The sequence below is a fragment of the Erpetoichthys calabaricus genome, chromosome 7 (assembly GCF_900747795.2).
Source record: "Erpetoichthys calabaricus chromosome 7, fErpCal1.3, whole genome shotgun sequence".
NCBI lineage: Eukaryota > Metazoa > Chordata > Cladistia > Polypteriformes > Polypteridae > Erpetoichthys > Erpetoichthys calabaricus.
In genome coordinates this window covers 95,899,279-95,911,871 of record NC_041400.2, presented here as the reverse complement: position 1 = coordinate 95,911,871, position 12,593 = coordinate 95,899,279, and the positions used below count along the sequence as shown (strand labels likewise).

The window sequence follows — 12,593 nt, the reverse complement described above, 5'->3', positions numbered from 1 at the left end:
CATAATGCTGCAGTGACTTGGGGTCCCTATTGAAACCTCCTGTCTCTTTAGAGCTTTCAGCTACTTCCAGGTTCTCCAGTTTCCTTATTTCAAATGGCTGGATGTGATTTTTGACCATGAATGTGTCCTGCAATGGACTGACACTCTTTTCTGTCTAGCAAATGATGCTATTGGAGTCAGCTCTAACTCCCAGAAACCTATGGAATGAGCTAAAGCAAATTTATAAAGCAATCATTCTTCTACCTGTGCACCATTGTGTAGCTAAATGGTGTAGTCCTGCTTGTAAAATACCATTTTTGACACAATTTGGAAGTATGGAATGTTTCAGCCATTCCCAAACATCACTGGTTTACAGTGGAGAATTGTTTTTACTGTTTTCTGTTGGCATCGCAAAGAAGCATTGCAGCTTGCTGAATATAAACTGGCAGGAAGTATCTGTAATGGTGTAGTGTGAACTGTGCTTATACAAACGGAACTGCACTTTTTAAAGTGAAGCTGACCTAATTTAAATCATAAACCTGTTTAAATTCATGCCATTCAAGTGACCTGCTGTAACAAATGGCTATGGGCTGTGCGGGCTTTGTGATGCAAGTGCTCCTCATTCATGTGGTATGCACTCCACTGGCAATGTGCCTGGGTACTTCAAATACCCTGATGCAAAAGGAAATGGATATTATTAGCTATTTTTTTCACAGAGAAATGAGTTTGTGTTATTTTAAGGTTGATCTTATGACTGTGAATTCCTCATGTAGAGTGGGGTAAAATTAAAGTTAAGGTCACTTTCCATTCCTGAAATGCAATGGAGACCACAAAGAGTATGAAGCCCTAAAACAGAAAACTGTATGCTCTTTTCCTACATGCAAGTGCTACAAGTTTCCCTGTGACTCTAAACTCTACAGTACATGGCCATTTTGGTACTGTTTCATCCTAATCTGTCCAAGAGTTTTTGAAGTAAGTAACCCAAAAAAAAGCCCATCTCAAGATTCTCCTTGTCTTTGCTGGCTTGTCATTCAGCAGCAGAATACCAAAACTTTCTTTACCAAAACTTTTTCAGTTCATATTTGAGACCACAGGTACAATATATAGGGAACAGTATCAGCTGCCTCACTTTTTGCTAAAAACCATCACTGTGTACTTGCTGTGTTTACTTGCTAAATTCTACAAGCTCATAAGATGGAAAGGAAAATGAATAATAAAGTAAAAATGTTTTATTCATTAATTTTCCAAATCTGTAGTGTCACAAGGTGCCAAAGGTTAACACAAGGCAGGAATCAACCCTAAACAGGAGGCAGCCTACTGCATGGCACACTCACAGTAACTCATAATGGGACAATTTGGAGTTGCCAGTGAATCAATGGATGGGATGTAGGAGAATTACCTTCAGTAACAGAGGGAGAAGGTTCAGAGCGCACACAGACAGAGGCCAGGCTGCCACTTAATACATCATGTAAGGCCATGTACCTTATCAATTTGATGTTTACAGATTTGTTTAGGAGTTGTAACTTTGTATTTTTAATTCATACTTCTAAAGAACGTTTACAGTATTGAGTGTGGGTGTAAAATGCTTCTTTATAATTGATAAATATCATTAGGGTATTAAAAAATGACTGAATTTAAAGATACAGTAGAAATGTAGGCACTGGAAGCATACAGTATCTTTATTCTGAGCAACAAAATGATAGGCTAGCAACTGAACAGCTCTCATATGTGGAATTTCACCTTTCTATATATCAGTTCATTATTTACTTTATTTGATAACAACTGCACTTTGGGTGTGAAAATTCTAAGGGGCCACAAGAACCAGGGAAACAGTTACAGCAAAGTATCTGTTGACTGTAAGAAAAGACAGAGCCATCATGTGAAGCTGACCATAAACACAACGTGTGTGTATGAGAGAGAGAGATAGAGATCGATCCTCAAGCATTTAAAGTTTTGCACTTACAAGACTGCCTCCTCTGCTTGAATCCACATGCTTGAATATGCATTTTCCAGCGAATAAAATTTAGTGAAGATGGTGTTGCCTCCAACTCCAAGTGAGCAGTGAGTGGCAGAGTGAAAGTGCAGGCAGGTGAAGTAAATTATTGTAGTTATATGGAAGATCAGAGTAGTGCCAGTACGATTGAAGGTAGCCAAGGAAGGAGATGACCTCCAGTAAGCCTCATGAGAATGACTGAATTTCACACTGAATTTCACTATCATTAAAAAAAAGGAACCACTAACAAAATTAAGAGTTAGCAACATATTTCATTAATCAGTGTAACCACCAAAAGACAATTTTTAATAAGATTTCTAAACATCAGAATCAAATACTCAAAACTGAAAGCAGAACTACAAATATTTAGAAATTTCCAAATATTTCTTTAGCAAAAGTCTATGTCATATTGTGTACATTACTTCTTTTTTTCATTGTGGACAAAAAAAGGACTGGGTTATTAAAGCATTTTAGCAGGCATTTTAACAATAAGTTAAATTATTGCAGCAGGAAAGTACTTCATTTTTTAAATAATCTGCAAATCTGTTGGACAGTGTGCTACCTGCCATTATTGTACAGATGCCACAGGTTGATATCCCGAACTGTATAAAAAGCTATACATGGTCTAATTTATGGCTAACCGAGTTAAGGCGATCCGCACTTACAGGCATGGACCATGTGAAAACATTAGGGTAAAAATGTTCTAGAAAATGCCAAAACCAGCCGCAGTAATAAACCTTTTATTAGTATCTTTATTATTTCAGAGGGTCTCATATGTTTTCTGACTCTTGGAGGGGCCTTTAAGGTTCATTATGATCTGTACCGTTCCATGTGGTTAATGCATTCAATTTGTACCACCTTCTCTTAGACCAGTGTTTCTCAACCTTTATGGTCCAATGACATAGTTTTGCCTTTTTAAGTTCATTGATGACCCACTAGGAGCAACTGCAAACAGCTCCCTTGGTGAAACAAGCTTGACTCTGGGTCCCCCATAGTGAAACAAGTTCACTTAAAAAGGGAGAACTATATAACACAATGCTGCCAATCACTTAGGCAACCCACTTCCAAACCAACGATGGCAACACATGAGGCACTGGCAGCACACCAATGCTCAAGTAATACTGCCTTACACGTACTCCGCATGTGGATGTTGAAACTCCAAGATCTTCTGGTGCTACTTTGTACTGGCAGTTAAAGTATGCCTAGCTGTGACCTGCACCAGACACACAGAGCCTCAGTTGCAATGACATGTACACTTTGTAACGTACATATAGCCAATCTGACATACAGCCAAATGGCCAGTCCCAAATAAAGCTATAAGTTTAGCGTATGATGCACTTTAAGTATCAGAAACTCCCTCTACTCCTCAAATAAATCCATTCAATGATACAACCATATTTGCATACCTATTAAAATATATATGAATATATAAAAAAAACCACACACACACACACACACACACACACACTGCTTCTTCTTATCATTGCGCCTATGTCAAAACTTATAATGGCACCCAAGGACCACGGGTGTCTTAACATGAAGTAGTTTTCTTCCAGTATTGTTACTGCAAAGCTCTACTCAGCCCTTTATCTAATTAAAAGCCCACTGTAATGACACCACAAAACAACATTAATAGGTTTAAAGTACAAAGTATATTAAATATATTTCAAACCCGTTATTTCAAACACTCAATACAAAACTCCAACTTCACAGTCCACAGATCTCAAATGGTTCATTAATTTTTTCAGTGTTCAAACATCCATATATGACATTCTAGAACCATACCAACACAATTGAACCAAACATACTATGTATATGGCTACAGGGATAAGCAAAATTCTCAACTGTCAGTTCACTATGGCTTCCATATGCCCATCTATACTGTCAAAGTAGTAGTAGTAGATCTGCATGTACAGAGTACAGTGAAATTCTGACTTGCATGTCCTAATTGCCACTGTCTGGTTCCATGATTAGTGAGTATAACAGCCTTACCTCAGAGCTTCAGCCTTCCTTATCTGAAAGGTCTCAGAACACAGTTTACAGCTCTATCTACTATTAGATAGATAGATAGATAGGGGACATATGAAGTTTCACTCACAAAAATGCATACAGATACACCTCCTGATCATCTCTGAGATCAATATAGGCAGACGGACAGACAGGCTGGAAGTGACAATTACGAATATCTGAAGAACTGTGTTTGAACAGGCACAAAGCAGAGGCCATTCAGCCATATCTGGATATGGGATCCTCCATAATCTCAAGGTCACTGAAGCTCCATCTAAAAAACGCACGCAGTTATGCAAAACTCTGTCACTGTGGAATAGCTGGTCTGCAGTTTAGCAGCTAGTGGTCAGTTTTAAATAAATAGCCATCTCGATCTCCGTTTGGGTGTGGGTGCTCACAGGGAAGCTGGTGGAGTGATTGAGACTGAGCACACCTGCACATGGGGTGTGCTCTGTCTTAATTGCTCCATTGGCTTTCCATGGTTTGTGATTGAGGTGCTGCACCCACATAGGCATATAAGGGACAGCCTGTACAGGAGAGAAGGGAAAAGGTTTGAGAGTGAACGATTGCTGTGGTCAAAAGATGGACAGAAAGGCAAGAGCGAGTGAGAGAGCCTGGGTGAAAGTGAGGAAGCAAGCGAACGGGAAAAGAGCGTGTGACTGGCGCTCAATAGGAGGCTGAAGTTTGCTAATGCTGAGCTGCCAGGGAGCAGGAGCAACCACAGTACTCCAGAGGACCCCTCTGCAAGGCTGGGGCATGGCAGTGGGAGCTGAAGGAGTGGAGGTTCAGTGGCACGGCACCATGTGAAATGCCATGGGTTGGGCAGCAGGGACACAAGCAGGAACTGAGGGTTGCCTGCGCCTGTTGGATGATGTCTATCCATGCTGCGAGATCTGAACTGGCTAACAATCGGAGACATCGGTTTTAATGGCATGCACCAGAGTTTGCGAATTTTAAAGGTCAGTTACCTGCATGGGGATTTTAACCTTGTTTTTATGGATTTTTTATTTTGGATTTTAACCTCCATAGTTAACTTTTGTTTTATGGATTATTTATTTATAAGAGGATGCACTGCACTGCTTTGAGCACTGTTTTGATTTTTGGATTTTAATAAAAACACTAATCACTTTACGCACCTCCCCCTTGTTTGGATGTAGGTGTCCTCATTTGCCCAGCTCATCTCGGTAATGACTATTGACAGTTCAGGATTAAGAGGCTCCCGGGAGAAACAGGTAGTGTGGAGCTGACATGGACCGCCACAGTGACCTTTTAATATCCAATCAGCCATTCTTAACTCAATCACTGCCACTGCCGGTGCCACCATTCTGAGCTGCTCCTACATTGTTGGGGCAGCATCAACTAAATGCACAAAGCTAAATGAGCAGGTTTTAAAAATAGAAGTTATCTGACAAAGTGTGTGTTATATCCTTGTAAAAATGTTTACATAATTTATTGCCATGAATTATTTCATTAGTTCAAAATGTATTCATTATGTTCTGCTGTTTACATTTTGAAACATAGGAAGTAGCAAAACAGGAATCAACCAGTTCCAACATGAAGTGTCGTGATCACATGTACCAATACGCTGCTGCTTTGCAGGGCTCAATCACACTACAAAGCAGAAGAGTGTGCTGCATGAAATCCACAAACAGAAAAATATGAATAAAGTGACAGTTTAGTTTTTAATCCAGCTATCTGCAATAGATGTGCTTAACCTGTGTGATGCAGTGGCCAGTAGTGACACCGTGAGTCATCAGCTGCTCAGGTTGGGGATGGATAAAGGAGATAAATGTGATTTACTTCACAGCACATGAAGGACTAAACATATTTATTTAAAAAACAGGAACATGATAACATTTGGCTGTGTTTCTGGTTAGTTTCATGAAGGTTCATATATGGGCTTACAATATAATAACTGGTCAGTCAAATCTGCAGTTTTCACACAAAAAAAGCCAACATAGTTTACGCATTACACTTTATAATAAGTAACTATAACAACATTTATTTTGTACATAATGAGTAACATAACACTTACTCTTAAAAGTAACGTTCCCCACAGTGCCCAGGACACAAACGCTCCATGCTGGTTTTGTTATCTAGAGTAGCCAATGAGGAAGTTTTGAACATGCTAATTTAACACTTGGTGGAGAAGCCTTTGTTTGTAATAACAGCTTCAAGATGCTTCCTGTATGAAGAAACCAATCGCCTGCAGTGCTCAGGTAATTTTGACCCATTCCTCTAAAGTGACTGTCTTTAAAGCTTGAAGAATCCGAGGAGCCCTCTTGTGAACCCTGATCTTTAGTTCTTTCCACAAATGCTCAACTGGATTTAAGTCAGGTGATTGACCGGGCCATTTTAACAACTTGATTTTCTTTCTCTGAAACCAACTGAGAGTTTCGTTGTCCTTCTGGAAGGTTCACCCACACCTTATCCTCATTGTCCTAGTCGATGGCAGCAGATTAATTTCAGGAATCTCCGGGTACAATGGCCCCATTCATTGTTCCTTCAATTACATGAAGTCTGCCATTACCATGAGATGAGAAATATCCCAACACCATGATGCTTCCACCTCGAAACTTTACTTTTTTCAGGTGATGTGCAGTGCCATTTCTCCTCCAAACATGGTGTATAGTATGACAGCCAAAAAAATTCAACTTTTGTCTCGTCTGACCAGGCTACTGTACATTCCCCTGTATTACATAGGCTTGTCCAAATGTTATGTAGCAAACTTTAAATGAGCTTCAACATGACTTTTCTTCTGTAATGGTGTCATTGCCCGGTTGAGCACACATAGAAGCCATGCCATTGGAGTGCACTGCCTATTGTTTATCTCTGTAATGACTGTATCTGCTGCCTCCAAGCCTTACTGGAGCTCCTTCCGCATGGTCCTCAGCTTTTGGGCTACTCTTCTGCCTATCCTTTTGACTGCCTAGTCAGATCTTCTGAGGAGATCCTGTGCATGGCCAGCTGACGGTGGAGTAATTTTCCTTCCACTTGCAGATAATAACCCCAGTGGTGCTTACTGGAAGATTCAGAAGTTTTGAAATACGTCTATAACCGGTTCCATTCATATGGTTTGTAACAAGTGGTGAAGGTCTAGGGAAAGGTCTTTGCTTTTACCCATCACGAGAAGTTTCTTGTGTGACACCTTGGTAGCAAAACACCTTGCCTTTGTGTACTGCTTTTTCTTAATATGTTCAACACTCTTTCCCTGTGTCATTCCACTTTATTAAACCTATCTTTATGGCCTTTAATGTTGAATGTGAATTCTTTGTATTTGTGGTTTTCTTGGGTCAATACCAATGTCTGGTGAGAATTTCATGTACAACGTGTAAACAGCCTCATTGGAAATATATTTACTGAAAAATATCAATGTTTTCAATACTTATTTCCTCTACATTTGCAGAATTCTGCCTTGAGTTACAATCCACAGTGGTACTCAGAAACAGATGCCTACCAAAAGATGAGATTTATAGTTACATGACTACTTAGAAGCAGTGCACTAAAGACACCAGATCGTAAACCAAAAGGCCAATAAATTCATAGGTAACAGACTAGTAACTGTACCATACTAAAAAGGCAATCTCTCTAATTAAATGTAATAAGGAAGAAAGTCCTTTCAGTTATATTTTTTAATTGGGCTCTTATACTGCACTCCTAGCTCACCACGCTACCTTAAACATTATCCTCAGTTTTATTTTCGCCAGGTCCTCCCTTACCCCAATTGGAACAGGAATCTTAAAAATGTATAGAAGCTGAACACTGTAATGATGCAAAGCCTCGGTGGCTGCCGTTCACCCCGCTACCTGACACATGACTTTAGCAGCCCTGTCAAATCCTGTGACATACGGCATGCTTCAGACAGACATATAATCTAACTGTATACAAAACACTTTTAACACATGTCCTTCTGCCCTCGGAGAGACCCGTGTAAGCGAATAGCACAGACACAGTCAGACTGCCAGAGATGCACAATCTCAGCGGTATAGAAACCCAAATGGCCAGAGAATGCCCACAAGCATTTACTTTTTGAACAGGCCATTTGGTGTAAAAGCTCCGGTAATACTTCGAATGAGACACAGAGATGTGTGTTATTACAATAAGGTGCTGCTAAGCAAAGATTACTGGCATCTTCTGCCCCCGGCATTAGCCAAACTTGAATTTCATTAGAAGCTCGACAGAAGGGTGTAACACTCACATCTACCTTTAAAAAATCTCAAATTAACCACCAGGTTGAGCTTTTCAGAATTTCTGAGTAAATTTACAGAATTTGTTTTATCCATTCTTTTTAGTCCAGGGTTGCTATAAAATGACGTTTACAATGGATGGGGGTATTTCTACCCATTTTGGGTACGATGAGCAACCCAATATGCATGTCTCTGAGAGGAAATTGGAATACATGGAGAAGAAACTGAGAACACTCTACACTGACACAGCAATTGGACCAATATTTAAAGCCAGCACTAACAGCTGGCCCAAATGACACCCATGGATTTTTCAGTCTATTTCAACGCAATGCGATACAACATATTTGTAAAGAACACACTTTCATTAAAAAATCCACATGCTTTCAAAGTCCATTAAAACTCCTGATGACAGGTTGGTGTTTTTTTTTCACTCTAGAAATATGAAAGTTTTCCATACTTGTACTGTCACTTTGAAAATTGTCCTGTTCGTATAAAATATCAGACTTTCAGATGCAGGAATATTTTACAAAAAATAAAGTTTTACATTATTTGATGTATATAAAAAATTTACAACATCCTTAAGGCTTTGATCTGGTCCACTTTGATCAAGAAAGATTCAAGTATACAGACAAAGCTCCTCTGATCTACGCAGTCTATTCAGGATACTTAAGTGCTTTTCAAGTACAAAAGATAAACTCGGGCTGCTTGTGTGTTCTGAGCTTTTTGGGAAACTCCACATCTCAGTTGTGTGTTGTCCTTTCTTAAATCGGCTTCACAAGCTCGTTTGCTGCTTAACATCAAAACCAAAGATTGAGCCAATCAACAGGGAGGCATATTCTTCCATATGCAGTGGATAAAGAATTTTTTTCTCCACAAACCAGTCATGCTGCCAAATTGGATCCTTCCAGTAGGAACGTCAAATGAAAATGCAGGATAAGCTATCGCCATCAGAAAACCTATTGAGAGTTCATGTTGTGCATGAGGAGGCCATGCTCTAAGTTAAATAGAAACGGAATGCAACAAATGTCATAACCGTCAACCTGACAGCATTTTGTGAATGAGGCTTCTCTGCTCTATTGATATCCCACAACAAATTAACGTGTGCTCGCAGGCAACCACAACTAGTGGCACAGACCCAAAAGTTTGAAGCACAGCATTACACCTGCCTCAAACAGCATTAAAGGAAAAAAAATCTTTTGTTTGTCTGTGAATCAAGAAACTCAAGACAGACAAAATGTTTTCAGAAATCCTTGCCAGTCCTATAATTAACTCCAGTTTTTTAGTGGAGATAAAATGGGGTGCACAGTGTACTTTGGCAGACGGCTGCCAAAACACGCACGCACGCTGTAATGCAAAGTATGAGGCACTCTGGCAGTGTGTCAGGCGAGTATTTTTGGCTGCAGTCATCTCTTGTAAAACTGCTTTTATATATTTTTTTCCAGACAAGGAGCCACTCTCTTCAATCTATATTAAACTGCTGGATCTACATTAAAGTTGTTAAGGTATTCCAGAGCATGTTGGTTCACTGACAATCACAAAAAAGTGACATGAAATCCCTCCTTTTATTGAGAGATTACCATCCCAGCTTTAACACAGACTCCAACCCACATTCATGGTGCCCAGCGGGGAGATTTCTGCCAAAACTTTTGACGCCTTGGGAGCTGATGAAAGGGCAACGTAATTACCGTACTTGTAGGTCTCTCATCAAATGTGTTCTAAAAAATTGAGCAGCAGTCTGAAGAAAGCTTGGTGCCTTCCTCAATGCTCTAAATGACACTGTGGAATATGAATGCCTCATGCCAGCTGCCACCACTGCGCATTAAGCCCACAATACACGACAGCTCACTCCAGCTAATCCAGGTATAGGCAGCCCAGAAACAGATAGGTCATGCTCAAGGGAACTGTTTTTCTGTTTTCTCCTAGCTTTATTAATGGAGTGTTAACAAACAAAAAATACGTAACTATTTAAGCCACCCCTTTCTTCCATCTCCTTGCTGAAGCATGTCCGTCTTTGCCATTATAAACAATGAAACATCAAGTTGAATTCCCATGAATGTCAATGGCCTTTAAATAAAATGAGCATCATTGACTTCTGAAATGAAGAAATGGTTGATGTGGAAGCCAAAACTACACATGGTGATAAATTTTGTACAAGCCAGATCTGCTATCAGTTGTAGTAAAACCCCCAGACATAGCACTTGTCACAGAAATGCAAAAATAACCTGCTCAACTGCCCCAAAAGTCGATCGTCACAATGCAAATTAAAGATGAATTTTCAGCAACAAGTTAAAAGGCCAAAGGAGAGTTACTTACTGTGGACATCCCCTCTCTGTTTCGGAGTGACCTCCTTCTGTATCCTGTTATCCACAGTACTGACCTCCGGTGGGCTGGTGGTAGGCAGGGGAGTCAGCTCCATTTTTTTCGTTGTGAGGGCTGCAGGACGGATTACTTTCGTGGTGATAGTAGTGGCTGGCTTTGCAGGAGTAGTTGCAGGTTTTTTACTTGTTATCGGTGAATGTGGAGTGGTGAATTTTCTTTTACTATCGGAATCCGGAATTTTATTTGTGTTATTGGGTTTGTTGTTTTTAAAGGGAAGGTATGGATCTATGTTGACCTTAGGTATGGCTGGGGGAAAAAAAAAAAAAGAGAAAATGTCAATTCAGTTCAATCGACTTTCACATTGATACTCACTCGTGTTCTTGTTCCAGTGCAGTGTAGTGGAGCCTACACTGGCAGTATCAGGACCATGTCAGTAACAAGGCCAGGCCAGGCCGGGCAGGTGCACACACACCAACAACGACTTGTATGCACACATGCAACAGAGACATGCAGTGCTCAGCTTCTCAGGACGTCTACAGAATCAGATCATTCTACTTATACCACCCAAAAGGATCACAAAAGGTGAAACACCCTGAGCTTTCAGCGCAGAGCTTTACTAGCTGCACTCAGTTGCTTGTATGACACTCTGAGAACAGCTGAGTGTTTTAGTTCGCCGTCCCTAGTGCGATGTGTATTTGTTAAGCATGCACTGTTGGCACCTTTAAAAGTCCATCTCAGAAAATTAACTATCTACAAAATATAAAGGTTCAAATTTCTTTACTTCTTTTCCCCAAAGAAGCTTCATGCCATCTGTTAATAAAATGCTTGCAATCTAGTTGGAAGAGAAACATGCAGTTGGCACAGACGCAGTATGTGAGCAATGCCTCTTTTTTAACTGCCTAGATTTTTCACATGTTCACATTCTCCAGAGTGCTTGGTTCCAAAACCCTTCAGGTTATTGTCTTGTCCAGAGTCTCTAAACTGGCCTGGTGAATGTCCCCTGTGATGGTCTCACACCAAGTCACAACCTTGTTGCTTCATTTAAGCCCCATACTGCTAAAGCAAGCTCTGGCCCCCTGCATCCCTTTACTGGGATAAACTAGTTTAAACCTTCTGTATGAGTTCCAACACACAAAATCAGCTGCTGCTCATGATGATGATACTCACGTTTGCAGTCAAAGCCTGTTCCCCTGAATCCTCCCTTACATTTGCATTTATATGAGCCTGGTGTGTTATAGCAGGCGGCAAAGGCACTGCACTTATGCTGGGAGGACAGGCACTCATTCACATCTGTCAAGGAAAGAAAGCAAATGTCATCACAGCTGAAATGAAGCCTAATGGTAAAGAATCTGATAGCAGCCTAATGGGCGTCCTTACAGTCTCAAAGGGGCTCAAGGGTCACAGCAGTCTGCATTCACACAGGACACAGACACAGCTAAAATGTCAATCAGGATGCTGGCTTATCGAGTATGCAGCATCCCAACATGGGAATTTTAAGCCTCTGATGGGTTCTTCTTAAATCATATATTAAGGCTGCATTTTGCACACTGCAGATCTTTTCATACAAGACTCTAATAGTATTCAGAGAGTACTCTGGATCCTTTTTCCACATTTTGCAATGTTGTAGCCTTGTGCTAAAATGATTAAAATTCCTTTTACCTCCACATCAAAAAGACACTTAATACCCAAAAAAGACAACCAAATAAAAAAACAGGACAATCAAAAAACTGAAGCATCACATTGATGCAAGCATTCAGACCCTTTGATACAACACTTAAAATGTAGCTCAGGTGCATCCCATTCTTTTGGGCATTATTAATATGTTTCTCTGTACCTTGTTTGGAGTCCACCTGTGGTCCAGTGATCAATTCAATTGATTAGACATGATTAGGAAAGTCAAACTGCAGTTGACAAGTGTGATAGATAGATAGATAGATAGATAGATAGATAGATAGATAGATAGATAGATAGATAGATAGATAGATAGATAGATAGATAGATAGATAGATAGATAGATAGATAGATAGATAGATAGATAGATAGATAGATAGATAGATAGATAGATAGATAGATAGATAGATAGATAGATAGATAGATAGATAAACTTT

At 40.0% G+C, this 12,593-nt stretch overlaps 1 protein-coding gene across 4 annotated transcripts in view; it reads right to left on the bottom strand.

Moving 5' to 3' along the window:
- npnta (nephronectin a) overlaps positions 1-12,593 on the bottom strand; it is a 160,330-nt gene that overhangs the window by 30,005 nt on the left and 117,732 nt on the right. For all 4 annotated transcript variants that reach the window (XM_028805193.2, XM_028805194.2, XM_028805195.2 and 1 more), the window contains 2 exons: positions 11,653-11,775; positions 10,480-10,791 (listed from right to left, as the gene is read on the bottom strand). In XM_028805193.2, the coding sequence (XP_028661026.1) occupies positions 10,480-10,791; positions 11,653-11,775 (435 nt within the window). The remainder of the gene's footprint in view (positions 1-10,479; positions 10,792-11,652; positions 11,776-12,593) is intronic.